Below are 26860 nucleotides of genomic sequence, written 5' to 3'. Positions count from 1 at the left end.
CCTTCCCTTCTTCCAGTGCGTTTTGCCCTCCGCCACCCCCCCCCATCACGGGGTCTGCGACGGCAGCTGCCACGCCTATGTGCCACGCTGCGTCCAACTCTCGAGCGCCTTCTCTGTCTCTCAACCTCCTCCCCCCTACCCCCATCTCCTCTCGCTCCAGTTGCACGATAGGCGCGCGGAGGCGGAAGGCACCGGTGCGCGTGCATCTGTGCTGTACGTCCTGTGTGCTGGCCTCACCACCAGGTCATGCAACGTGCGGTGACGGATATACAACGCGGAGGGGTAGAGAGATGAAAGAAAAGCCGCGCGCGCACGTTTTCGTGCGGATCGCCGAACCGTAGCAGTGCATCCGCCTACTTCCTCCTCTCTCACACGTCCCCATCTCCCTTCCTTTTCCCTTTTCTCTAATCGCACGGTGCGGCTTCACAAACTCATAGTTTCCCGTAGAGCAGCCGCTCCTCAAGCACAAGCCTCTCTTTCTCCCCTCGCTGCACGCCGCTCGCTCTTCTCGTCGTCTCTCCTCCCCCCACCCCTTACCCCAGCGGCTACAGCGGGTTTTGTCGTTCTGCTATCTCTAGAGCTCCCCCTCCCCTCCCTGCCCCACTGCCTCCTGCAGTGGCCTCGCACTCCGCGCGCGCGTGTGGCCTCCACGCTGTCCTCAGACGCGCATATACAGGCCACCACTGAGCACTGGGTGTAGCCCCTCCCCACCCCACCCATCATCAGAGAAACAACACCTCTACGGCATCATGACGCAGCTGCACTCCGTCGCCAGCCTCGACTACGGCGATGGCCGCACCTGTGTGTGCCGCATTTGCGAGTGTGGCAAGCACCAGTGCCCCGGCTTGCGCGTCCCATTCGTTGGGGAGACGACATACCGCGATGAGTACGTTGGCAAGAAGATTGAGCGAGAGCGGCCGCGCAAAGCAAGGCAGACGGTGTTTCCGTCCAAGGCAGAGCCCGGCCACTTCAAAACGACGAAGCAGGAAGCGGCAGACTTGCTGAAGGGTAAGGACCTGCGCCCGGCGGAGTCCTACAAGCCCCGTGAGGCCGCAGCGGCACCACTGCCGTTTGAAGGCACTACAACGAACCGCGCCGACTTTCCAGGCTGGATGCCCGACTACAACCGTACCAAGCGCAGGGAGGACCCACTCCCGAAACTGCCGGGTACGTACGTGACGACGAAGGGGGCGATGGAGGAGCCGGTGCGTGACCTGGCCGAGCAGGGTAGGCTGCCGAAGCCGCCAAAGAGCTTCAAGGCGGACGACACCCTGCAGAATAGCCTCCCCTTCGACGGCATTACCAGCTACACAGCGGAGTACCAGCCGAAGGAAGTGCCGATGACGCGCAGCGCCGCCCGCGACGTTCAGCCCGTCGCCCTGCCTGAGAACCGTGACTTTCAGACCACAGTCTCCGAGGCGTATCAAGTGCCGCCGATGCACATGCGCCACGACTGCCCAGCCGCCTTCGTGCCGACGCGCCCTGCCTCGCGCGATGGTCACCTCAAGCTCTCCGTCTACAACATCCCCTCCGGCGATACCATGTACTAGTATGCACGAGGGCAACCACAAGCACAGGCATGCACGAGTGTGTCGCGGCACTGCTCCTACTGGATACGTGCCGGTGCGTGTGCGTGTGCATCTTTTTCTGCACTGTGTGCATGTGAGCGTGTACTGTCGCTGTTGTGATAGAACATGGGTGTGTCGGTGCATCTGCGCGTGTGCTGCCTGCACACCCTTTCTCCTTGTACTCCTCCTCTTTTACTGTGTGTGTGTGTGTGTCTTCCTGTCCTTCACCTCCTTCCATGTCTACTGATGTATGCAGCCCTCCTCCCTCCCTCCTCCATGTTTTTTTTTTCTCTCGCTCTCTCGCTCTACGAGTGGGCTTGTGTCCTGTGCGTGAGAGTGTGCCTGTCGATGCAGGACTCACTGGTATCGTCCTCACCACGAGCACCACCACTATCACCTTGTCGCTGTCGTCGCTGTCGCACCGTGCACATCTCTTACGTTGCAGGCAACCAACAGCGGCGATAACGCACGTATTTCGTGTACCTTCAACGCCTCTCTCTGTGTTGTGTGTGTGTGTGTGTGTGTCCGTCTCCGTCTGTGCGACGGCGGATGCGCCCCATTTGTTGCTGTTCGCGTGTGTTCGCCTTACGATGTTGTTGAGATCGCTGTTCGCTCCTCCTCCTCTTCGATGCTGTGCGTCACGCTGCCCGTTGCATCGCTCCTTTCCTCGCTCTACCGCCGCGTGAGTTGAGTGTGTGTGGATGAGTGGGGAGGAGGGTCAGCGATGCGCATGCGATACACGAGGGAGAGCAAGTGCGTGTGTACAAGCATGTGAAGGACACAAGGAAACGAAAAGACGAGTAGGCCGTCAGCATCGGGCACCAGTGTCGAGGCTCAGCGGAGCGAGGGACGCAGCAGCCTACCGACAGCAAGGGCGTGCCCGCACCTCGCGAGGCCCTTTCTCACCACGACACCCTCCTCTCTGCATCTCCGTGCTTGTAAAGGTGAGCGGAAGTGGCTCTCGGTGTGTCTCTTTGGGGAGACCAGGAAAGAGACACATCATCGGATCCTTTCCTCCCCGCACGGCCAAAGAGTGCGTGCTCACCGGCACGCGCCAGAGACAGATGCCCACGCCGGCACGCAAGCATTCTTAGCACACCGCTTCGCTTTCTTCTTCCCGCATCTCTCCTCCGGCCCTCTTCGCACAGAAACACGCATGTGCACGGCAGAAGCAGCAGCCGTACAAGGCATGCGTCAACAATGAGCGAGAGACCAGCGGCACACCAGCCGTCTGCCCCACTTCCCTACTTTGCCCATCTCCCTCTCTGACCTTAAAGCATCGAGCGGGCGACCTGAGAGTCCCCCTCGCCCCACCTCCCCGCACGCGCACGCAATCCAAGGCCCTTGCGGAGACGATGCGCTCCAATGGCGCCGCGCACATCGGCAACAACGCCTTCCTCGCTGTCACGCGCGATGTCACAGACACCGCGTTCCTCTTCTCGAGCTCCTTCTCACCAGCAGAGCAGTTGGTACCGCTGCCGCTGAGTCGCAAAACGCGCTTTCTTCCACACGCCTCCCTGGCATGCGATGAGGCGGAGCGCAGCCGGTATGCCGAGTCCGCAGCGAGGGCGGGGCAGCCCACAGAGGACGTTAGCGTCAAAGAAGCGGTGGTTTCCGCCGCCGTCGCGTCGACGCCGCTGCTCCGCCACTCCGCCCACGCCTCTCCTGACGGTCACAAAATCGCCTTCATCAGCAACGTGCGCCGTCACCACTACATCATTGACATCTCCGTTTTGCCAGCAGCGGTGTGTGAGCTGGAGATGCCCGAGGTGGTGCAGAGCGTGTGCTGGCACACTGTGGCGCATCACGCGCTGTGTGTGTTGTTCATCTCGGGCGACCTGACCATCTACGACACGGACCAGTCTTACTTGGGTGTCATTGTGCCCCTACACCGTCGTATCGCCCTTCGACCCGTCATTGAGCGCAGCCTCTCTGACGCCGAGGCGCATGTGCACCCTTCTCCCTCGATCCAGTCGACGGCGCCAGCGACCATTAGCCCTGCCAAGGGCGCAACCGCGCCAGACAAGGAGGAGTCGCAGAGTACGCGTGTCAAGGCTCTGGCTGGAAAAGTCAGCACCACCCGTCTGCCGCCTGCACGCCCGGCGCATGCCACCACCGCAGAGGTGGCGGGATTTCGCTCCTTGGCCCTCCACGGCAGTGACGACGCGATCGTTACTGCAAGCAACATCGCCCACCCACCAAGTCACGCCTTTTCAGAGCGCATTGACCATGACGAGATGGTGCCAGTTTCCAGCGCTGATGAAGTCGGTGCGGAGGGCGCTGCCTCGCACCCGCCGATCCCCAAGCCCGCGATGCTGCCCACCTCTCAGCTGGACCTTGTAGACATGTACGCGCTGCCGCCGACGGAGAGCACCCCTGTTATCCTTCTCCTACTCAGCAGCAGCGGCGACGTGTACGCAGTGCACCTCGGCGACGACTGCCTTCCCGTGGTCGCGACGGCAGCCGCCACAGACGATGGCCGAGTCCGCACACGCGAGGAGGAGATACTGCGGAGGGCCGAGGTGGCCGCGACCCCGCTGAGTGTGGAGGTGTATCACCTCATCTCTGGCGACGACACCGGCGCGGCCGGGGACGAGGCGGTCGCCGTTGGCGGCTGCCTTGTTGACGAGGACGCCGGCACGCACGCGGTGTTCTTCCTCACCGCCAACGGGCTCGTCAGGGGGGCGTGGGTGAGTGAGCCGGACCTGCTGGCCCGCCACCGGGTCGCGCACGTGCGCGCTGTTGGCTCGCCGAACATATGCTTCACGCTGCACCTCAGCGGCTCCCTGGGCGCACGGGCCTCTTTAGCCCCGGGCGTTCCATCCATCACGCACAGTGTGAGCATGACCCTCTCTCAGAACGTGTGCGTGGTTCGCAGCGGCGTTGCAGGGGAGACGGCGTTTGTCATGGCGTTTCCGCGATGGGATCGGCGGCGGCAGGGGTGGGCATGTTGGCGCCCTGCCTGTGCCGACGCGCGAGAGCGGGAACGCGAAGCAGTAGCACTGCCGCTGCTTAGCACTGACGCTGCCCCACCGTCGCCCATCGCTCTGCGTCTGCCCTACGACACAAGGGACGCGAGCATTGCCGTGGGGTGCACCGAGCTCGTGCTGGTGCCGGAGGTGTCCACGATGGACGGCTTGTGCGAGCGGGGCAACATTCTGGCGATTAGTCTCGCTGCCGTGCTGCGGTCCGCCCTGTACGCGCGCTGCGGCAAACTAGGGTTACACCCCTCCGCCGGCGCTGAAGCGACATCACGCCTGCGTGATCCTCAGCCGGCTGTGCTCGACCTGCTCAATGCCGTGCCGGAGTGCCACCGCTGCTGGTTGCGCGGTGTTCCCGAGGCGGAGATGAGCGCCGCAACGCTCAACCTCGTTAGGCGCATCGAACAGCTCAGTGGCGACGTGAATCGACGCGAAATGGTGCAGGCGCAGCGGCGACGGCGGCTCGTGGAGCGGCTTGCCAGTCTCGAGGGCCGCGTTGCCGAGATGGACGGCATGCTGGCAGAGTGGCGGCAGATCATCCTCGATGGGATTGTGCACCGCCGTGGCGGTGACGCCTTCCGCACGGCCAACGCGCGCCTGAGGAAGGTGTTCACCATGTTGAATGAGCTGGAGCAGCAGCTGTAGTGCCCGCACGTGTATCTACGCGCTCGTCTAGTCCTGCGTCAGGATCCTTCGCCTACCGTCTTCCGCTGCCGCTCGTCCCATGCAGGATGCTTTGTGGAGAGGCACCTGAGCGGCAGAGGACAATGGGGTGCAACGCGGATGACCTGCTGCGGCTTGCGTGGAGCCGGTGAGGAAGGCGAGTCGTCTTGCTGGAGGGAGGCTCGGCGCATCCGATGCTGCCCTGTCCCTCCCCTCCTCGTCTGTGGGTGTGCCAGTGTTTTTTTTTTTCGGTCGGTGAGGTTGTTACTGTTGAAGTGCAGCAGTGAGGGAGTGCGCCATTCGTACTTGGTAAACCGAAGAGGTGCGCGTGTGCGCATGGCAATTAGAGGCAATAAGCACACAGAAGGGGACTTTGTGCCGATGTGTGCGTGCGGTGCGGCACCATCGTGCATCCAATACGCACAGAGAGTTAGCGAGGCAGAGAAAGCAGCGCAGCGCAGACGTGGCGTTCACTTGCGCTGAGCTGTGCTGAATGTGCTGCTCGCAAGGCTCCGCTTCCAACCTCACACAACCTCCTCCATCAATCCACCCCGCATCCCATCTTACTGGGCCATCCTCCCCCTCCCCACCCCCGAACCCCTGCATAGGTCCACACGGGCGCCTCAATACGCATCCTCTTCTCTTTACATATATATATATATACATAGAGAGAGAGAGTTGCACTGGATTCAGAGTTGTCGTTCCATGTGCCACCGCCGCCACCACCAACACCTCCCTCCCCATCCTCTCCCCGTCTCCCTCATAGAAGATACGGCCGCATAGAGCTTTTGACCTTTATTTTTTTTTCGCAACCGTCAACGGGAGAAGCAACGAGAGTCTGCATTGTGGGGAGGTCAGCTGCCTCTGCCGCCACCCTCGCCGTTGACCGTCGTTGAGGAGGCGCTTCATGTGACTTGCATCGCTGCGTAGGGTTCGACAGCCGTCCGCTCTGGCACTCAGCCCATCCCCTCACTCCCTCGTTATTGTGTGTGTGTGTGTTTTAGCTCTTTCGATGAGCGCCCGGAGCAGATCCTCTTCCCACTCAGCTGCAGAGGAGGGGGACACCACAGTGGTGATCCGGGCACCGCCACCATCACCGCCAGTGTGTGATGACCGGGCTGCTGAAAAATGCCTGTCGCCTGCGCAGGCGACGACCACCAAGTACGCTTCGCTACCGTTCTCATGCCCGAACTCCCCCAAATCTGGCGCAGCAGAGGCGTCGCAACACCGCAGCCGGCACTGGTCTATCACGCAAGCGTCGGCGCACTCCACGCACAAATCGCGGCGGCCCGGCGCTGCCGCGGCCGTCGCCCATGAGACGTTAACCGAAGCCGTGTCGCCAGTCGGCGCAACAGCTGATGTGCAGATGGTGGCTGAGTTAAAGAGTGAGCTGTACCACGTGTCTCGCAGTCTAGTGCAAGCACGCCAGCAGGCGCGCACGAGCGAGGAGACGTGCGCCGAGCTGCGTCAACGCTGTCAAGGCCTAGAGACAGAGAAGCAGGGACTGCGGCTGGAGGTGCAGGAGGCACAGGAACGACTGCAGGCGCGCCAGGCGCAGACGGAGGAGCAGCGCCGCGAAGCGGCAGAGGCGAAGCTGACGGTGCTCTCCTTGACCGCCGAGCGTGACGAGCTGTCAGCCAAGGTGCAGGAAGCCTGGGATCGCGTTGCAGAGCTCAGTACTGCGCTGCGCCAGCAGGAGACCGAAGTGCAGAGGCTGCAGACGGGCATGACGGCTGCCCAGCACAGCAAGGAGCTCACCGCGCAGCAGCACTCCCACGTGGAACAGCAGCTGCGCATCCTGCAGGAGCAGCTTCGTGTGCATGAGACGGACGAGCACGCCAGCGCTGCAGCACGGCAACGGCTCTCAGCGGCTCTGCAAAGAGCGTTGGAACGCCTTGCCGAACTCCTCAGCAACGTGGCCTACGACTACCAGCGAAGTCTTGCGTACGAGAGTCGGGAAAACGAGGAAGGCACCGCGAGCGAGATGTTTGCGCGTGTTGCTGCGAATGGCAAGGCAGCCCGCGACGAGGCCGCCAGCACGCAGAACCACGCCGGCAACGTCCCCCATGTCGTTCTCTTCCCTGCCAACTCTCACTCCACTAGCATATCCACTGAGCAGGCGCTCATGGAGACGCGGCCACTTCGACGGCGCGGCTCATTCAATGAAAGTGCGCGTGTGCACGCTGAGAATGTACTGCACAGCGCAGAGGCTGCAGTGCTAGGGGACCTGTGGGGAGCAGAGCGACTGTCGCAGCCACCACCAGCACCAGAGCGACGCCCTCCCTCGCCGTCCAGCTCACGCCAGGCACTTGTGCAGAGTCACTGCCCAAGCACCTCCCAGGATGCAGCCGGGAGGACAGAGGCGACGTCACAACTATCTGTCATCACAACTCTGGCAGACGAGGCGAATCTGCGCACCGCCCTCACGCCCCTGCTGCTCGCGCTAAAGCACGTCGCCACGATGCTGAGCAACGTGCGGCACGAGCGGCAGCGGTGGGTAGCAGAGGCGATGCACTTTAGGCAGTGCTACGAGGAGTTGCAGCATCAGCTGGAGGCGGCGCAGCACGTGTCAGCGTCACAGGAGAGCCAGGCGGAGGTGTCGCGCGCACACATCGGAGCGCTGCAACGCCGCGTAGATCATGCCGAGGCCGCCTTGCTGGAGTGCCGTAACGAAGACATGCGCCGCCGTGGAAGTCTGGCGCAGACGCTGAAGTGTGCCGAGGACTGGGCACTCATTCAACACTCGGTCGAGCTGCTTCAGGTTCGTCACAGCGAGCTCAGCAAGGACCTTCAGCTACTGCAGGAGCAGCGGCAGGCCGCCTCAGCCGTCGGCGTCGAGCGCATGGAGCAAGCTGCTTGCGCAGCGGCGGCGGAGGTGCAGTACCAGCAGCTCAATCAGCAGTACCGTGCCTTAAAGGAGTGGGTGGAGGCGACGTGGTCGACGGCGAGTCGCGGCTTCCCGCAAATGCAGTCAAGTGCGCGCTGTGCGGGTAGCGACACGCCCGCCGCGCCTCCGACATTGCAAGCTTTATCATCCCCATCTCCATTGCCACCGCCAGTGGGGCACAGAGCTGCCTCAGCTCCTCTTGGCGCCCTTCCCGCCGCCGCCAACGCAGACGCACCTGTAGCAGAACAGAGCCGTTCTTCCTCAACGTTGCTGCACTGCACCTCGATGGCCCCCGCAACAGTGTCCACCTCTCATCAGCGAGGCGAGGAGGAGGCGAGGGACCCTGATGTGTCGCGGACGCACAACGATGGGGGCGTGCGTGGAGGTGACGCCAGCACTGCACCCCGCGAAACGGCGTCTGCATCATCTGCTGTGGCGAATGGAAAGACGAGCACACACGTCCAGCCGTGTGTTGGGCAGACGTCGTCGCAATCGGCGTCGTCGTTCCCATCCTCCTTTCCCACCCCTGCCGAAGTGGAGAACCGCGTGCACGCTCACGCCTGCGCCCCCGCACCCCTCCCGCGCGCCGACGCGCCTGCGATCAACGGGGTCGCTGGCCCGCCGCGCTTCACAACACCACTGAACACGGCGTATCCAGACCCACTAAGCGGCCCCTCATCTACGGCGGCGCGGCCGCTCATGGGTGACAGCGCCTATGGCGCAGAGCGCATGCTGCTGGCGTCGCACCACCGTGGCCAGGGTCTCTCGTGGTCGAGTGTCGCCGCGGCGTATGCGGCCCCTTCACCGCCGCCATCCTCTGCAGCGCGCTATGCCAGCAGCGATGTCGTCACCCCACCGGACCTTCGCCGATCTTACGTGAGCGAAGACGCTGACCGCGGCGTCGCCAATGGCACGGTGGACTACTCCTCTATGTTCGCTACCGAGGTGCTACACGTGATCGAGGCGTTGGATCGACGGGTCTCTGGGGCACTCGACAGAACCCTACATGTGTAGAAGAATAAAGACGCGAGGAGGTGAGGGTGGGGTGTGTGTGTGTGGGGGGTGCGTTTGTTCAGCCACACGCGCCCCTCGCGTCCGGCCACGTGTCCGCTGCCCTCCCCCTCGTCTCCTCTCCACTCTTCTTGGTTTCTTTCACAGCAATGCTCCACGTATGGGGCTCCCCCACTCCCCCGGGGGGGAGGCACCCAATGCCGCTAAGTGTGAGTGTGCCGTATCCTGCAACGCTTCTCTTCCAGTCGAGCTCGCTCATCTCCCTCCCCCCTCATCCCTTGCGCTGCTCCGGTCTTGCGGTCCGTGGAGTAGGCAACCGCACCTCAAGAAAAAGAAGATGGGAGACCGGCCGCTGGTCAGCACGACAGTGCTGTACTCTCACCAATTCGCACAACATGAATGGAAAGATGCGCATCATTGTTCGGCTGTAACTTTACCTCCTCCCCCTCCCTCTCCGTCCTCTAGGCATGCGCACAGTCGCACCGCTGCTTGCGAGCGAGAACGTGGCTTCAAGACGAGAGAGCGCGCGCGAGTGCAAACGCCGTCCGCACGCCATCGACGATGCGGTCCACCTCTGCGCTGTATCGCCACGCATGTGATGAGGAAGGCTGCGTCTCTCACAGTGAGCTGGTGAAGCTTTTTCACGGCATCGACGTGGCCCTCGGCACGGATGCCGATGCTACCACGAACGCCGACGACATGACGCCGGCGCCGCAACCGCCAGCGCTCGCCGACAAGATGCTTCTGGCCTATGCCCCCAACCTGTGCTTCCCCACTCACCTTACCCTGTCGCAGTCCTATCTCGGCGACACCGGGCTCGCGGCTTTCATGCGAATGCTACCGATGCTGCGGTGGGTGCGCGTCATCGAAGCGCGCGGCGTCGGCGCAGGACCCCGCACGATCGAGGCGCTGAGTGCTGCTCTGACGGCGTACTTGGTGGAGGGGTGCGAGGAAGCCGCCGCGCTGCCGACCGTGGCGACAATGGGCGACTCTGTGTCGGGAGCAGAGCAGCTGGCGGGTGGACGGCTGCCCGCCCTGGAGCTGGTAGACTTGCGCGACAACAACGGCATCTACGCCCTCTCCGGTCAGCGGCTTCTCACTGCCCTCCGCAAGCGGCGCTTGATGTTGCGTGCGTGGTGCGCCGCCCACGCTGGCGTGGGCGATGTTGTACCAGCGCTGGAGGTGCTCGTGGATCTTGACGCGCTCCCGCCATCCACGGCGAACGCGCTGCATGAGTGGAACGAGGAGGCCGCGAACATCAAGTATCAGCGCATGCTGGCCCGCGAGACGCATCGGTGGCAAGAACAAGTGCAAGTGTTCACAGTGCGTAGCGCCGTCAGCGAGGCAATGAAGCTCGGCGACAGCGATATGCCAGACACTGCCGTTGCTGGGGCAGCGGCCGGGCAGCCTGTTGGCGAACACGTCATCTTCCGCTTACCCTCCTCCGCCGACGGTGACTCGCAGACGGCACAGATGACGTGCGAAGTAAACGCGTGCATGAGCGACTTCCTGACCGCGTCGTGCTGCCTCAGCTCGGCAGAGAGGGCAGCACCACAGCCCGCCCATGTTGTGAGTGGCTATTCATCTCTCGCTTGCCCGCTACCCACCTTGGACGGCGTGCGTGCTGCACTGCAAGTGTGCATCGACTTCGGCGCCGACACGCTTGCCATCCTGCCACACACCAACGCTGCCCTCTGGTACGTGGCAAGTGTTTGGCAGCAGCAGCAGCAGAAGCAGCATACAACGACGCCGTCAAGCAGCACAGACACCGCCGAAGATGTACAGCTGAACTACTGGGAGGCGAAGGCGAACGTGGCGGCTCTTCTGCGCGGCCTTCAGGCCAACCCGGCTCTCGAGACGGAGCTGGAGACATCGACGCAGGCGGGTGGCATTGTGATTCAGCGCCACCTGTATCGACTGCGACAGTTGTACGTGCAGCTCGACCAGAACGACGCCCCGCACGAAAACGCGATCTGCACCGCACGAGTGGCAGAAGCGGGAGCAACACCGCTGGGCGAGATGGTGGCCCTCTACTACCGAATCGTCGCCGCCCTCGTCACTCGGCGCTTCTCCGAGACTCATCTCCCCTCGATGCGAGCGTGCGAGCAGCACATATCGGACGTCACCGAGCACGTGCTCAGCCACCTCGTGGTCGGCGAGGAGTCGTCAGAAGCGCTGGAGGCGCGCATCGAGCGCCTTCGCTGGCGCCTGAGCAGCTCCAGCGATGCGGGGAGCGTGCCCAGCGGACGGCCCGCTGGCGATTCTGGCTTCAGCCAGAGCATGCGTGCACTGCCTCCGGTAATGGCTCGGTGCCTGTATCATCTCCGACGCCACCAAGCCGAGGGGGAAGCGTGGGTGAAGACGTACGCAGGAACGGCTGTTGCAGCTCCACAGCCGTCGTCGTCGGCCGCGGCTGCCCCCATCCACGCCTTCCACGCTTGTCACTGTGCAGACGGGCTGCGACGCCATATGGACGAGTGCGCCGCGCCGACCTCCTCCAATGAAGGGCTGTCGTCTAACTTGCTTCCGCTGCCGTGCACCTCCTGCTGCTACCATGCTCTGCAAGCTGCGCAGACACTCCTGCAAAGCCCGGGGGAGGAGTCGTCGGGGGAGTCTGAGCTGTGTGCACGGTGGGCTATTCTGGAGCCGGTGCGGCGAGCCCTCCCGCGCGAGCTGCGCATGTTCTTCTTGGATATGGTTATTCGCCATCGCAGTCGCGTGCGCGGCGGATGTGCATACGTTCCGTCGCTGGACTCCGTGGCGGGTGCCGGTGCGCCGCTGCCGGTGAGTATGGTGGACTGGCTGGCATACACCGAGCACCAGGGCGAGAACTGGGCAAAGGTCCTTCGCGTGTTCGGCGAGTGGTATCGGCTGCGTGCCTTGGAGTCGTATGGGATTGCTGAGGCGCGTACACTGCTGCGCCAACCGCCCACCTAGCGCCACCACGCATTCCCACACATCTGGAGGAGAAGGGGCATTCTGTGTGCGTGCGGAAGAGCGCACCCACGCGCGTTCCCGCCCGCCCTCTTTTCTCCATGAGTAATGTACAGTAGACCCCTCCATGCGGTGCTTGCGACGCCTTCCTCGCTTTCCATCGTTGGATTCTTTGGCGTGCTATCGCCGCCTTTTGTGTGTGTGCGCGGATGCGGTGCTGCACTGGACGCGCGTCGTCCTGCGGGCCAAGTCATTGTTCACGCAACGAAATACAAAAAGGCATAAACGAGCCAAGAGAGGGAAAAAGAACGACACTGGCAGACCGGCACCGCATACTCTCGCGCGCAAGTGTGTGCGCGCACGGGATCTGTCGGTGACACCTTCGTCGGGGAGTCCGCCTCCACGCCACAGGGCAACCCCAGAGAGGGTGGGGGTATGGTGGTGGCGCGAGTTGCAGACCGGCGCACATCTTCGCCTTTTCTTTCTCCTCACTGCTGCTGCAAGCCGAAGACGCAGGCGAGATGAATCCTCAAGCAGCATCGGCCCGCTTCCTTCCATCACCGACTCCTTTCGCGTTCCTTCGCCGTCCCTCACCCCCCCCTCCTCCTCCTCCTCTCTCGCCCTCCGTCAACGAAAGCATCGCAGGAACGGCGAACAGCTAAGCGCAAACCTACCCTCATCAGCTCACAGACGGACGATGACGCGCACACCGCCGTGATTCAGAAGCAAGCTTGTATGCATATACGTGTGTGTGTGTCCCAGAATTGGTACCTGTCGAGGAGAGTCTCTCTCACTCTCCACCCCTCCCCCGCCTCCCCCCCACTCGCTCGCTGTCGCCGCGAAGTTGGTGAAATGATGTGGTGGTCGCGAGGGTCTGAGGGCGACAAGGCAAGCTCTGTGCCTGCGAACGCACAGACTACGCAGGATGTGCTTGCATCCATCTTTACGCCGGCCAATCGCGCACTTGCGCGACCGAGCGCCTCTGTCGACGGCAGTGACGTGAGGAGCGCTGCGTCGTCGTCGAGCGTTGTGCACACGGCATCCGCCAAGGCGCGCTCATCAGCAGCACCACCCGAAGGGACAGCACCGGCGATCTTGGGAAGCCGTCACGAAGGCGTGGATGCGAGCGAAAGCCCAACTAAGTGGTGGACAAGCCTCGGCAAGTGGCGGTCGTCCACGCCGCTACCGCGCAGCGTCGATGCATCCGCACCAAAGTCGGCACTCTCCTCTACTACGATAAGCACAAGCCCTATGCGCGCCTCCGAGATCGCAGACAAGGCAGCGGTCGGTGCTGCTACAGCCATGGATGCTGTATCGTGGCAGACACTCCCCGACTGCCCACTGGCCGGCTACGAGCTCACATGTCAGGGTTTGGTCGACAGGCTGACTAAGCCACCGCGCACACTCACCGCGACGGAGCTACGGAGTTTGATCAAGGAGCTTACAGCTGTGGAGCAGCAGGCCAAGTACAACGTGGACCGGCAGTTCAGTAGTCACATTGGCAGTCGCGGCCTGCATGGGTTGGAGCTGCTCATCAACACAGGCCTTTGGTTCACGTCCATCTATCTGATGACGTGGAAGACGGCGCGGCTCTACCACAACGCTCTGCCGCAGAATTCGGTGTTGTTCACTCGACTGCTCGCATTGATGCGGCTCCGCATGCCGGTGGAGCAGCGGGAGCTCGTGGCGCAACGGCACCAACGGCTGATGCGAGCCACCAACGCGCGAGTCAGTCTGTCCTTCCTGAGCGGTGTCGCTCTCTTCGCGTTGGCGTGGGTGTCGCAGCCGCCAGCCAACGTCATGGAAGAGGCATCTGACGTGCAGATAGCCAAGGAGTTGATCGGCTACCAGCGCCACCTCGAGGCATCGTTGAAATGGTGCTGGTACGTGTACTACCACCACCCTGCCTACTCATCAGCGAGTGGGGGCAACGATAAGAGGAGCAGTAGGTAAGGCAAGCCATCCTTCGTGTCTCTGTCTCTCTGTGTGGCGAGCGGCATTCGGCGAGAGGTATGGAATCAAAGAAGAGGGTAGAGGCCTGATAGCGGCGAGGGTTCATGGCCGTCGATCGGTGACTGCGACATCATCACAGACGTGCACGCGTGCACGACGAGTGCGGTAGACAGAAACAGCAAGCGCGAGAAGATCAGATTGCCATGTGGCGGGGTGCACCAGACACATACTCGCCGAGCGAGAGAGGGATTACAGCGGGGAAGAGCAAGTGAGGTGGGAGGAACACCGGTGAAGATGATCGGCGGTGCCCACTCCGTTATCGTGACCCCTCTCTTCTCCCCCACACGTGCACATGCGTTTTTCTGTGTCGTTCGCAAGTGAAAAACAACGGGAGTCGAGCATCCCCACAGCAACATCACCGGCGACGTGTCGTCAAGGCACCGTACCACACGAGCACACTTCTAACAGAAAAGGTGGAACGCTCACATACACGTGCAGCGAGTCTCGCATCTGCGCACCTTCAGCACGACGTGGGTGCGCGCGTGTGCACCTTCACCACCGCTTTTTTTTCTTTCTCTCTGTTGCACTTAGTCTCACGCAACCCTCGATGACAGGGTGAGGTGGGGGGGGGGGGGGCACACCTCACACACACACACACACACCTCAGTGCGTCGTATCGATATCTTCGGACCCTCTCCGTATGGGGAAGCCGAGCAGCCTCGCCCGCCCCCCCCCCACCTCTGTCAATGCACAACCACCTCTGGTGGGTGGCAGGGCCAGGTGCCTGCGGCGTAGGGGGAGGCCAGTGCGATGTACCGCCACTGATGCCGGCGGTCAGGTCCTGGATGGCGCTTCATCGGAGAGAGCTGCGACAGTGAATACGCTTGCACTATCCACATGATGGGCAGCGTGTCGACGTGACTCGACCGCATCTCAGTCGGCCCTTGCTGCCCGCTGGTGGGTGAGCCTGAGCCATCCCAAGCGATGCGCCAGCTGGCGACCTGCTCAGCGTGGAGTGGCGGGCAGAGTTTGAGGCAGGGGCCGTGCTCCGATGGCTGAGTCGGCGCATCGCTGTAGCGCGTGTGCCTACGGCTGCTTCGCACCACGCGATGAGTGGCGTGTGGGCACAGCGTCCTTTGACCTCACGTTGTGTGCGGCAGCGAAAAGAAAACGGGCACGTGCCGAAGAAGAGAAATCGGTTTCACACCAACGGTCTTTGCTACCGCTACCGTCTCACAGGCAGCAGTCCGCGGGCCCGCTCCCGCATGTCTGGGCATCCATCCGAAGAGGGCGCGCGTACGCTGTCGTTCATTCCCTTCATCCTTTCCGTGCACCGCCGTCGTTTTCGGCCTCTATAGCTCTCTACTCGCCCCACCCCACCTCCGACACACACGCGCATCATCCGCCTTCTCCCTCCCTTTTCGCTGAGCCCTTTTGATGGGAAGAGTGAGCCCGTGCGGCGGCCGACCACATCGCGGAGCAGAAAGTTGCAGCCGGCCGGCCCCCTCACACACATACACACGCCCACCACTCTTCATAAACACACACGTTCTAGATACACGTCGCTACACACACACACGCACGGCGTAGCCCGCGGGACGGTTTGTCAGCCCTCCCGCGTCCGAGCACGCGGCACATCAAGACGCTCATGAATCGCTCAGCATCGCCCCCGCCGGCATCGCCTTCGCCGGCGTCGCCGTCACCTTCGACGATGCACATCATCACTGTCGCGCTGTGCGCGAGCTCCAAGAAGCATCAGCAGTCCTTCGACGCGCTACGAGAGGCAGGGAAGCTGCACAATGAGCACCTTCTCCAGATGCGGCAGCACTCGGCGGCGAGGCAAGCTGGTTGCGGCGACGTTAGCGGCGAGGCAGGTGAAGCAAGCACAGCGGCGCAGCAGGAGGGCTGCGCCAGTGGCAACCGTGGCATGAACTCGCATTCCAGGAGCCGTAGGACAAGTCGCGCGACTTCCGAAGTCCTGGCGCACCCTGCGCGGAGTCGCAGCACGACCGAGGGCTCGCTGTCTTGCTCCGCCTTGAACAACTGCCTCTTCCGCTTTCTCAGCTTGAACTACGATGCCCAGCGGCATCGCATGGTCCTGTGTATCGACGGCGACATGAAAGAAACGCACCAGTCCTCCGCTGCCGCCTTCGCGCAGGAAGGCAGTAAGGCCAGTGCAGAGCAGAGCCCCCGCGTAGACGCGCACGCGGGGACGGACGAAGCGGTCAGAGACGAGGACGAGCCGTCTCAAAGTGCGCTCATGGACGAGGTGGATGTGGTGCTGCACAAGGTGGCCACGTTTGGCACCCCGGTTGCCATTCGTGCGCTTCATCAGTGGTACAAGGGTGCGCAGAAGCGGCGAAGTCGCCGGCGCAGGGCGCCCCTCATCGTGGTCGACCCCCTCGAAAAGGTTCAGCTGCTCATGACGCGTAGTATGCTGTGCAAGCTATTGAACAACGTGGGCGATGACGGGCAGCCCATCGCGCTGACACCGCGCACATTCATGTGGGACTGCCCGCCCGACGCAGCCTGTCGCCACGCCAGGCGCACGAACGGGTCCAGCGCAGCCACTCCGCTCGGCATCCACTCTTTCACGTCGATAGAGGAGCAGAAGGAGGCGCGCGCGAACGGGACGGCGGCGGAACACTGGTGGATCGCGAAGCCGGACGAGAGTACTGGTCCCGCCTTCACTCACCACCTGGTGATGTGGCTCACGCGCGACGCCGATGTCTCGGTGCCGGCAGCGGTGAAGGCTGCCCTCCCGACAGAGGCCTGTCGCTTCATTCTGCAGGAGCTGTACGTGTACGCGCTCCCAGTGGTGCTGAAGGTGTACTGTGTCGGCTCGCACATCAGCGTGAAGGTGAATCCCACCGTGAGCCTGCTGAACTACCTCTGGGAGCACACACGCGGCTCGACTGTGGCAGATGTACCAGTGGCAATGGACTCGCAGGACAAGGCATTCTTCTCGACCGTGGCCAGCGCCTCCACCTCCAGGTCGCAGCCTACGTTGTCTGCCATGGCCAGTAGCACCGACGACGGTGCGCCGCCCGCCGCATCGCCAACGATGAACGCGACCAACGCGGCCGATGCCCCTCCGTCGCCTACGGAGCTGCCGCAGGGGACGTCGAGCGAAAGTGCCAGCGCTGAACAGTCGCTTATTGCATGGGAGTCGATGGTTGTGCCGGCGGACAACTGGAACGCGTTCTTGGCCCCGGGCACTCCCGCCTACACCGCCATCAGCAAACTGGCGCAGGACCTCTCTGGGGACGCCGGCATTGGTCTCTCCCTGTACGGTTTCGATATAGTGCTCGTGCCGCAGTATCTAGCACACACGTACCAGCGCAAGGGCGCGCGCGGCATCGGGCGCACTGAAGGCGCAACCGTGCGGTACGAGGGGGCAGCGCCGTCGCTGTCGAAGGTGGCCCACCGCAGTGCCGACACCGCAGAGCCGGTGCAGCGGCTCCCTGCGAGCCATAGCATGCGCAAGCTACCGGGTGCCGGTGCCTCAGCACCGCCAAGTCCGGTGTCGCGGCTGTTTCGCGCCAGCGACATGTTCGACCCCGCCTCCGGCGCGCCGACGTCGCTCTTGTTGGACAGCATCCCAGTAGTCATCGATGTGAACTACTTCCCTGGTTACAAGGGAGTCGCCGAAGTGAACCAGCACATGCTGGAGCTGATCGCGCTCAAGTGCATGCACTTGCAAGATGGCTCATCTAGCCGGACGTGGCACGCCGACACGGCGACTGGGGCAGGTGCGAAGAAGCGGCGGTGCTCGATGATGTAGCACAGGTGCCGCCATGCTGCGAGCGAAAACGAAATCGGAGCGCTGGCCGCGGGGCGTCTCCGGGTCGACTCAGGTAAATGAACTGTCAGGGGTCGTGGCGTCGTTGGCGATGGTGACGTGCCGTGTTCTGCACGGCGGTCTGTGAGCGGGTGCATGTGTTTTCCTCTCCGTTTTTTGCTTCTCTATGTGCTCGTTCGCTACGGCGCGCCTTGCGTTTGGCACTGTGCCTCCCGCCAGCCACCCTTGGCGCACGCACACAGGCTCGGCATCCTCCTTTACCTCCCTCCCCCCCCCCGCGATCCCTCCTCCCTCTCTTGATCTGCAACAGTGCGCTCAGCTACGAAGAAGACACACCCACTCCCTGGCCCTTCCCCTACCCTGACGTGGGGGGGGGAATCAGGAGGGTGCCTTACTTGGCTGCTCGGCATGTGCGTTGCTCTCTGCTCTGGGGCACGTACACCTGCAAAGGATGTATTTAAGCTACAGCGATGCGGGAAGAGGGTTTGCAATTCCATCCGCACCCTCGCCCCCAGCCTCGTCGTGGCAGCGACAGCACTCGAGCCTCACATGCACACCCCGTCGCCCCCCATCCTTTTCACACCTTTTCTCTGATCCCCATCCCCTACTGCTCTGCACAAAGCCACCCGACGGCAGACGCAAGCACCAGAAGACGAGTGCGAGACTGCCGAGGTTGCTAACAAGTCCAGGCTTCGCCGCCCGGTAAACAAGTCTCTCTCTCTCTCCCCGTGTGTCCCTGTGTCTGAGCCGAGTGCTCCTTCAACACGCACGTACGCCCCAGCCACCAACACAGCGCACGCACGCACTCACACGCGTGCGTTTCCCTCATAGAGCAACGCCACCATCACCTCCCTCATAGACACTCTGTGCGCTGTGGCGTAAAGCGTGCTTGTGACGAGGAACACGAAACATCGGCCGTCACGCAGAACACGAGCCACACTCATAGAAACCTGCTCCAGCAGTTGATTCTTCCTTCTTGTTGTGGCCCTTCGCCTTCGCACCGCAGCGATAGCCGTCACTACGTGTGCTCACGCAAGCAACGGCCAGGATGGCGGAGAGCGCTGTTCTGACGCCGCTGAGTGCGCGCCACACCGTGTCGCCGCGAGACCGCAGTGCGCTCGCCACCGGCATTTCGACCCTCTCGTCCCCGACGGAGGAGACGATAGAAGTGGACGGCGCCACCACAACGCCGTCGCCGCCACCGCCGGAAACGCGAGTGAATGTCACGGAGAAGCTCAGTGACGGCGGAGCTGAGAGGTGGCCCGGTGACCCAGAGCCGCCCTCCCAGGGCTGTGTCGCGTCGTCGTCTGCCACGAATGCGCACCTGCCTATCTCATCCCCAGCACTCGTGCGAGAGGAGGGACATGCGCACATCACCGCCGCTGACTACGCCGATCGGCAGCGACTGCTGTACCACATCACCTACCTGAGCACCCAGCTGCAACGCGCGCAGCTGCAGGTGGAAGATCTCACGCGAACCGTTTGTGTGCTACGTGGTGCGGTGGGCGACTCCGCCGCGGCGACAGCTGTCAAGGCCGCCGTGAAGGAGGACGCCACGTCGGCAGCAGTGCTGGCCGCAAAGGAAGAAAGGGATGTGCACGCTGCCCTGCAGGCGTCCCTGGCGCTCTTTGACCCTGTGATTGCGCAGGCCCAGATCTACCGCCTCGACGATGCGCTGGCACAGGTCGGGCTGCTGCGAGAGGCGGAGCTGGCCCAGCTGCGCAAAGCCAATGCGGCGCTGCAGGATCACCGTACGCTCGTCAGTCGCCTCTCCGAGGAGTTGGCGCAGCTGCGCAGCAAAACGGCAACGTTGGAGCAGGAGAAGCAGCGCACCGAGACGCAGCTAACCGCAGCTGTTCTCGAAGTCGAGCAGCTCCGCTACGAGGAGCGGCGACTCAACAACCGCGTGGCCGGCCTAGAAGAGCTTGCACAGGACGGCACTTGGATTAGCAACGTGCGCGTCGTCAGCGCAGCCGCGGCGTCAACGCAGGCGTGCGTCTCTCGGTCGTCCCCGCTGGTGCGGCTCGAGCGCGAGGAGCAGTTGGCGCGGCAGGCGCTGCTGCTTGACGTCTTCTGGGACCCCGTGCTCATCGCCTTTGACGCAGGCCTGACGTGGCTCTCCGATAGCGCCGCGCTGCAAGCCAAAGGCTCGGCTGCGCAAGAGCAGCCGATGGCTCCAGGCGGGGCCAAGGCTTTCGTGGGCGAGCGCGACCTTATCTCGCTGGCACAGGCCGGCATCCTCGTCGAGACGCCGGCGCTTCCGACGGATGCGGACCTGCTTCTCTTGCAGCGCCAGCAGGAGGAAGTAACGCAGCTGCGCTCTCGTGTGCAACTGCTGCAGGAGCGCAATCGCGTCGGCCAGCTTGAAAGCGAGCGCCTCCAGTTTCTATACGAGGGCGAGGTGCGGCGAAGTGAACGCATGGCGAAAGACCACGCCGCGCAGCTGCAGCAGGCCTACGACGAGGTGGTGCGCGACCGGCAGTACATCATGAACAAGCTCAAGCAAGAGGTCGAGGATCAAATTCGGCTCGCCTATGAAGACGGCAGAGCGTACGAAAAAAGCAGAGCCAGAAGCCGGCGCTCACAGAAGACATTTCGCGCCGGCAACGCCGTCTTGTGACACGCGCCCCGCATAGAAAATGACAAAACCCGAACGCATACCGCTGCTCTGCTGCTGCCGTTTTTTTTTTCGCTTTTTCTCACGTCCCTTGTTTCCTGTTGCGCCCCCGGTTGGTTACGTGAGCTGTTGGTATTATCTCGCCAAACGATGCGATGAAGTTGTTGTTATCAGCCCCCTTTTGCGTGGGACCGACGGGAAAAAAAAAGGAACGTGCCACGCCGGGCTCGTCGTTGACCGCCCGCGCGCGCCAAATTTATCATGCAACAAGACCCTGCGCCCCGCCACGCCCCCCCCCCTCCCCCAAAAGCGGAGGCGCCCCTCTACCCGCCCCCACTGCCCCCCGCCCCAGATGCCGGGCCCCCCGCGTGGGCCACCGCCGCGCGGCCACCCCCCCCCTCAGCGGCCCGGGCACCGTTCAACCACCGAAGCCCACGCCACCCCCCCCCCGTTTCCCCCCGCTTTCCATGTACGCCCGACGCCGCATAGCCTACACTCTAGGCGCTGAAAAGGAAAAAAATGGTACTCCCAATCATTGCTGGCATTCTTGCTGGGTGCGGCATCTACTATGCTTCCCGCGTCGGCCCACGAATCGCGCAGCGGGTGTCGGCCTCTGGTGCGCAAAATGCCTCCTCGCGTTTTCTGAAAAGCGCCAAGCCGTATCACAAGTTCGAGTACGGATTCCAGTCCCCCATGACAGAGTACGAAGCCTACATGCTTCTCGGATTCAAGGAAAACGAGGCAGGCGCCATTTTTTGCCGCCCGGCACCCGAGGAGGTGAAGAAGCGATACCGAAACATGATGAAGGACTTTCATAGTGATGTCAGTGGAACGCCCTACATCGCGACAAAGCTGAACGAGGCGAAAGACATTCTCATCAAATGAAATTGTGCCTTGGGATGAGCTTGAGCGCTCCCCAAGCTGGGCCAGCTCAGGAGGCACGAACTTCTTATTGCTTTGTTTTTTTACCGGTGGCCGCGGCGCTACTCTGTGCGTATTCGCTCGATCCGGCCCCTTTTCCTTCACGCTGTGACCTTTTTGCTTGTGCTTGCTTCTTTGAACCAGTGCTTATCTCTTCCCACGCTTGAACGTATTATGCCTATAAAATCGTATGGTTAAAGAAAGGGCAGAAATGACGCTAGAGGACGGTGGTCAAGCGTGGTCCGGACTCTTCCCTTCTCTGCAAAAGCTCTCTATGGCACGGGTAATCCGCATGATTTGACTGCTTCCCGCATCTTATTGTTGGCGCTCTTTGCCTCTTGTTCTCTTACTCACGTCACGATCTTCCCTCCTTACGGTTTGCTCGTTTTGCTGCATGAAGGTTTACACATCGCTGCAGTGCATTTACGTGAGGCGCCACTTCTACCCTCACACTTTCTGCGCAACCACATGGAATCCGGTTACACCATTATCGCGGATGCGGCAAAAGAGCTTGACCAAATTCTGGATGCTGCTGCCGACCTATACTTGCAGAGCATTCAAGCACCCGGTGCGCCACCAATCAGGGCGGCATTCGGCTTCTCTCAGCAACCGCTAGAGTCGAACAGAGTCGCCTGTTTGGCTGAGATTCCCTGCGTAGCAGCAAGCACGACAAAGTTTACCGACTTTCCTGTTCTCGTGGACAGACGCGTTGTTGCTGCCATGAAAGCCTTTTTTGTGAGCTCCTTTGAAAGAGCAAAAGACCCGCTATCAAGCGTTGCCGACGGTTTCAGTCGATCACCGGACAGCCTCGACAACAGTCCGCATGTGACACGCGCGATGCTTAGCGACTTGCCGCCCACAGTCGTCGCTTTAGCATGGGCGTGTATCCCTCAACACGACATTTTCGTATCGCTTCGTCGACGCTGGCTGCGCGAAACGTGCTTCACCACAGAGAGCAAAGCAGAGAGCGGCCAAAAGTTGCATCATGCGATGAAAGAGTTTGTTCTCTTGGATCTTTTTTTGAGCCTTTGCCCAAAGCTGAAGTCGTTGTGGGAGTATCGACAATGGCTCTGCTCCAACATGTGTGGCTGCGGACTTCTCATCGACGGCCCTAAAGAAGGCGAGGAAACTGCCTTGCCTATTCTTAAGTTTGAAGCACAAGACGACCAGCTGTTTTTTATGGCCGCACACACACATCCCATGAACTACAACGCTTGGCATTACCGCCGGCTTAGATTTCGATCCCTGCATGCAAATCCGTCAAAGGTCTGCGCGAGATGGGATTGTGCACGTGTCGCCATTCAAATGGATAGCGAGCAAGTCATTGAGTTTATCAGAGAGCACAATGGTGATAGCTCGGCTACGTCGTACCTGCTATTTCTTCTTCAAGAACAAGACGCTCTCGACGGGAAGGGTGATTCATCTATCTCCGAAGCAGGGTCAGTAATGGAAGATCCCCACCAAGCTGCCGGTGAACTACACAGGAGTGGGACTAAGGAACACTTCAACGTAGGCAAAGAGGGCGAGAACGGAACGCGCGTCGGCGAGGGCTGCCCAAGAACCGCACTCGCGCCGGCGTTGTGGAGAAACCTTATGGTGTTTACCCAAACTGAAATCCGACGACACAGCGAAAAGGGGCATGAGTGCATGTGGCACCTTCGCCTAGGCTTGATTCAATGGGCATGTACGCGATCACCGCAGAACACGGTGCTTTCGCTATGGAGCGCTGAAGATGAGCTGAGATGGGCCTCCACGTATGTTGGACTCCATCTCGTAGACGGCATTGATGCGCTTCTATCTCCGGTGTCGGCTCTCCCTTACTCGTGGTCAGAATCCTCTGGTTCGTCTGCGTGGACTTCTTTCAACGCTTCTCGCTACGGATGTCAGCTCGCTTCGCTTCTCAGGAATACATCTTCGTGTAAGTGACTTTGAATTGCACAGAATGATTCCGTTCTCACTGCTGCCATTTGTCGCTCTGTCGAAACAAAGTCTCCTAAGCATTACTGCTGCTCCACCCGCTGAGCGCTGGACGAAAAAAAAAGGTATTATTAGGTCTTTACGAAGCCTCCGTCGGCCTTGGCCTTCCTACTATGCTGAATGCTACGAAGCATTTGTTTTGAGACTGTCCTCTCCCCACGCATACACGCCAGCTAGCAGGCCAATGCTCCGATGCCTCTCTATTATCTTTCTCTCCTTTTTTTTTGCTGTATTGACGCTGCTATTTATCCTCAGCAGCGGGCACGGCTTTTGTTGTTGTTTGCACGGTTTTTGCTATTCGCGTCGTCTCTTCTTTGTGGTTAGCTTTGAAGGTGCGCTTTACCACCTCTTCTCAGAATTCCCTCTTTTTTCTCTCTTGGCGTCCGTGGTACTTCGTCGAGCCCTTCTAGCTGGTGCACGATTATTCATTTCCGCTTGCTTCTCCAAGCATCTTCAGTCGCAAGCATGTGTGACGAAGCGTTTATTCTTCAGGCAGACGGACGGGCGCACACCTCTGATGTTCGCTTTGTCAGCTCCTCACCTCATGATCCGTCGGCTGTCTTCACAGCGTCGCGCGACAACACAGCGAAGTTGTCCACTGTTCCGACGTCAGGGGACACTGTAGAGGACGGTCTGACCTTTGTTGGTCATACCGCGTTTGTCAACTACGTTCTATTTCATCCTGGTGTAGAGCTTCTGGATCACGAGTCGTGCGTTGTCACCGGATCAAATGATAAGCATGTGGCACTGTGGAATGCCGAGTCGTCCGCGGTAGAAGCCGTGTTAGATGGGCACAACAGTGGCGCTTGTTGCGGTGCCATCATGCATTTCACTCCCGGCAGTGTCGACACAGAGGTGGAGGATGCGCTTGCTGGCGATATTATTTCTGGTGATTGGGGTGGGATGATCCTTATTTTCGATCACAAAAGTGGACAGCCGAAACAACTTTACGACAAGCACGCCACGGCCATCCGTGGTGTGGCGCAACTGACAAACACCTCGACAATCGTGTCTGGCTCTGGCGACAAGACGATTCACGCCTGGGATGCTTTGACGGGAAGGACCATACAGATTTTCTTTGGTCACCGGGATGTTGTGCAGTGCATTTGTGCGGTCGACAGCACCCGCTTCGCGTCGGCAGGGAACGATTGCACGGTACGATTGTGGAGCATCGGCACTGACTGTTCTCTTCAAGTATTGGACGGCCATGACTCACTGATCTACTCCATCAGTTGGTCTCCTGCTCTGTCAGAGCTGTACACTGCCTCGGAAGATCGCACAGTGCGCGTATGGCGTTCAAGCAGCGCTGATGGTAAGCTGTTCACCGTGCAAGTCATTCAGCACCCCTGCGTCGTGTGGAGTGTGGCGCCAACATCGGACGGCAGGCTGCTCTCTGGTGGTTCAGATCATACCGTGCGCGTATGGACCCGCGACTATGGCCACATGGCGTCCATCGAGAAGCTGGAAGCCTTGGAGACGGCGGTCTCCTCCCAGACTGTGGATGTCAAAATCGCCAAATCCAGCAGCGCTGCTGCCGCCAGTGGCGGCCTCGATGTGGAGTCGATGCCGTTCACGCACGAGATTGCGCAGCGCCGCGGCACGCTGGAGGGCGAACGCCTCTTCGCCCGCAATGAGAAGGGCGAGGTGGAGTTATATGTGTGGAGTGCCAGTCAGTGGGAGAAGATCGGTGTTGTCGTTGCAGGGCCAGACGCTCAGCACTACACAGGCGCTTCGGAGCAACAACGCGAGAAGCACTTCTACAACGGGCAATCGTACGATTACCTTTTCGACGTGAATGTTGAGGGTCGCATGCTGAAGCTGCCCTACAATGTCGGTGACAGTGTTGTAGAGACGGCAAAGCGCTTCATCCAGGACCACGCTGGCGTTGTTGCGCAAGACTCACAGGAGGAGATTCAAAACTTTCTTATGGCGCATGTGTCGCCAGAAGATCTTTCGCGTATTCCGGGCTTGGAGGGTACCAGACGTGCCTCCGACTCTGGTGGCGCTGCAGCACCCGCGCCATTTGCAGCAGCAGCCTCTCCGGCGCCGCCAGCAGAGACTGACAGTCTTCTTCCTGCGTGGGAAGTGCCGCAGCTCTTTGACACCTTCAACGCTGCAGCTGCGCAGACGAAGGTGAACACACTCTTGCCGGAGCACACGCAGTTCCACCACACCGTCGAGGCGGTGTCGCCGAACGCCAGTGATCCATCCGCCACGTGCTCAGGTCTTCTCAGCCTGTACGCCGCGCTACCGGCTGGGCTTCGCTTTCCCGCAACGGACGCTCTGCGCTATATGCTCACCGCCACCGTTGATAAGCCCGAGATCGTCGGAGAGACGCTGGCAAAGCTGAATACCGTCTGGGGCTCTAAAGCACCACAACCCCCGCAGCTGCCAACGTCGGCGGCCGAGTGGATGGTGGCTCTGCGGCTTGCCGCGTCCGTGTTTGGCCGCTTGTGTGACGTGCGTGTGCAAGCGTCGACCATGACTGAAGACGCGCAGGAGATGCTGGTGTGGTTGACGGCGTCGCTGCCGTCCATGACGAAGCTGATCACGAGCGACACGCCCGCTACCATGCGCACCAACTGCCGAGCTGCTACGGCTGCACTCCTCCGCAACGTGACGGTAGCCCTGTGTTCCCCGGGGTCGAGCCTAGCGACGGCGGGGTTCGCGGGCCTTGCCGAGCGGCTGGCCGTCGCCGTTGTGCAGCAGAGCGCCGTTTTGTTTGTAGTGGAGCGCAACGACTCGCCAGTAGTGCGCGACACTCTACGATCGCTGCGGTCACTCTTGCTGTACTCCCCACCGTCGCCGACTGCGTGGCGCGCTGCGGTAGTGGCCCAGGTGCTCAAATCGTTAACGCCCTCACTGAAGGGGATTGCCACCGGCGCTCGCGTCGAGGGCCAGTCGACGGCTGCGTGGCTGTTGGCTCAAGTCGGCCACCCAATCGCCTCTTGAAGGAAAGAGGACGAGAGCGATTCTCGTACACGTGCGTGTGTGCGTGCTCGCGTTTGCGTTGGCGCTCTTTATGATGAGTTTGCTCCATAATTTGGCCTCCTCCGTTGTTTCCACATGTGCAGCAATGTGAGCAAACGCACCCGCAAACCCAGCAAGGCAAACACCCAAAGACGAGTGAACGACAGGTGTAAAGCAAGGGAACTGTGAATCATCAGGGCTTTGGCGCTGATGTAGCGTGTGCTGAACCTCTCCCCACCCCCATCGTCTGACTCGGGCGTCATACAGAGAGGGTGACGTAAAGAGTGATGAAGGAGGACGTCATCTCTGGCGTGGTGGCGTACATATCCTTCTCTCTAGCCAGGCGCCCCCCTACCCTTGGGGATGGCGTTGTCGACACCGCCGTATCAGCGGCAAGAGGACGGCATGACACACTCACTGCAGGGCGAGCGAGCGTGACATAAGACGGTACGTGCTCATCCTGTTCGCGTATGCTCTACTGGGTTAATCAGGTCACAATGTGCATGAAATCTCACTCGGGCGAGGGGCGGGCGCNNNCACCCCNCCACATNATNTNNNTCGCGNNGACNNCNNANC

At 61.3% G+C, this 26860-nt stretch overlaps 10 protein-coding genes across 10 annotated transcripts; all 10 read left to right on the top strand.

Moving 5' to 3' along the window:
- Positions 1–749: 749 nt before the first annotated feature.
- On the top strand, positions 750–1550 carry LINJ_24_2060 (conserved hypothetical protein; the record flags this gene model as incomplete). The annotated part of the gene is made up of 1 exon (XM_001465960.1): positions 750–1550. The coding sequence occupies one exon, from the start codon at positions 750–752 to the stop codon at positions 1548–1550; it is 801 nt and encodes a 266-aa protein (XP_001465997.1).
- A 1373-nt stretch (positions 1551–2923) lies between these two features.
- Positions 2924–5194, top strand: LINJ_24_2050 (conserved hypothetical protein; the record flags this gene model as incomplete). The annotated part of the gene is made up of 1 exon (XM_001465959.1): positions 2924–5194. One exon carries the CDS (start codon positions 2924–2926, stop codon positions 5192–5194), a length of 2271 nt encoding a protein of 756 aa, XP_001465996.1.
- Positions 5195–6224: 1030 nt separating this feature from the next.
- Positions 6225–9113, top strand: LINJ_24_2040 (conserved hypothetical protein; the record flags this gene model as incomplete). Its single annotated transcript, XM_001465958.2, has 1 exon — positions 6225–9113. The coding sequence occupies one exon, from the start codon at positions 6225–6227 to the stop codon at positions 9111–9113; it is 2889 nt and encodes a 962-aa protein (XP_001465995.2).
- Positions 9114–9671: 558 nt separating this feature from the next.
- LINJ_24_2030 (conserved hypothetical protein) lies at positions 9672–12047 on the top strand (the record flags this gene model as incomplete). Its single annotated transcript, XM_001465957.1, has 1 exon — positions 9672–12047. One exon carries the CDS (start codon positions 9672–9674, stop codon positions 12045–12047), a length of 2376 nt encoding a protein of 791 aa, XP_001465994.1.
- Positions 12048–12896: 849 nt separating this feature from the next.
- Positions 12897–13997, top strand: LINJ_24_2020 (conserved hypothetical protein; the record flags this gene model as incomplete). Its single annotated transcript, XM_001465956.1, has 1 exon — positions 12897–13997. The coding sequence occupies one exon, from the start codon at positions 12897–12899 to the stop codon at positions 13995–13997; it is 1101 nt and encodes a 366-aa protein (XP_001465993.1).
- Positions 13998–15645: 1648 nt separating this feature from the next.
- LINJ_24_2010 (conserved hypothetical protein) lies at positions 15646–17781 on the top strand (the record flags this gene model as incomplete). Its single annotated transcript, XM_001465955.1, has 1 exon — positions 15646–17781. One exon carries the CDS (start codon positions 15646–15648, stop codon positions 17779–17781), a length of 2136 nt encoding a protein of 711 aa, XP_001465992.1.
- A 1066-nt stretch (positions 17782–18847) lies between these two features.
- Positions 18848–20419, top strand: LINJ_24_2000 (conserved hypothetical protein; the record flags this gene model as incomplete). Its single annotated transcript, XM_001465954.1, has 1 exon — positions 18848–20419. One exon carries the CDS (start codon positions 18848–18850, stop codon positions 20417–20419), a length of 1572 nt encoding a protein of 523 aa, XP_001465991.1.
- A 516-nt stretch (positions 20420–20935) lies between these two features.
- LINJ_24_1990 (conserved hypothetical protein) lies at positions 20936–21301 on the top strand (the record flags this gene model as incomplete). The annotated part of the gene is made up of 1 exon (XM_001465953.1): positions 20936–21301. The coding sequence occupies one exon, from the start codon at positions 20936–20938 to the stop codon at positions 21299–21301; it is 366 nt and encodes a 121-aa protein (XP_001465990.1).
- A 504-nt stretch (positions 21302–21805) lies between these two features.
- LINJ_24_1980 (conserved hypothetical protein) lies at positions 21806–23263 on the top strand (the record flags this gene model as incomplete). Its single annotated transcript, XM_001465952.1, has 1 exon — positions 21806–23263. One exon carries the CDS (start codon positions 21806–21808, stop codon positions 23261–23263), a length of 1458 nt encoding a protein of 485 aa, XP_001465989.1.
- Positions 23264–23779: 516 nt separating this feature from the next.
- On the top strand, positions 23780–26266 carry LINJ_24_1970 (conserved hypothetical protein; the record flags this gene model as incomplete). Its single annotated transcript, XM_001465951.1, has 1 exon — positions 23780–26266. The coding sequence occupies one exon, from the start codon at positions 23780–23782 to the stop codon at positions 26264–26266; it is 2487 nt and encodes an 828-aa protein (XP_001465988.1).
- Positions 26267–26860: the final 594 nt, after the last annotated feature.

This window comes from Leishmania infantum, chromosome 24 (genome assembly GCF_000002875.2).
Source record: "Leishmania infantum JPCM5 genome chromosome 24".
Taxonomy (NCBI): domain Eukaryota; phylum Euglenozoa; class Kinetoplastea; order Trypanosomatida; family Trypanosomatidae; genus Leishmania; species Leishmania infantum.
Note: the sequence above shows the minus strand (reverse complement) of the source record. Positions and strands in the feature narration are given on the sequence as shown.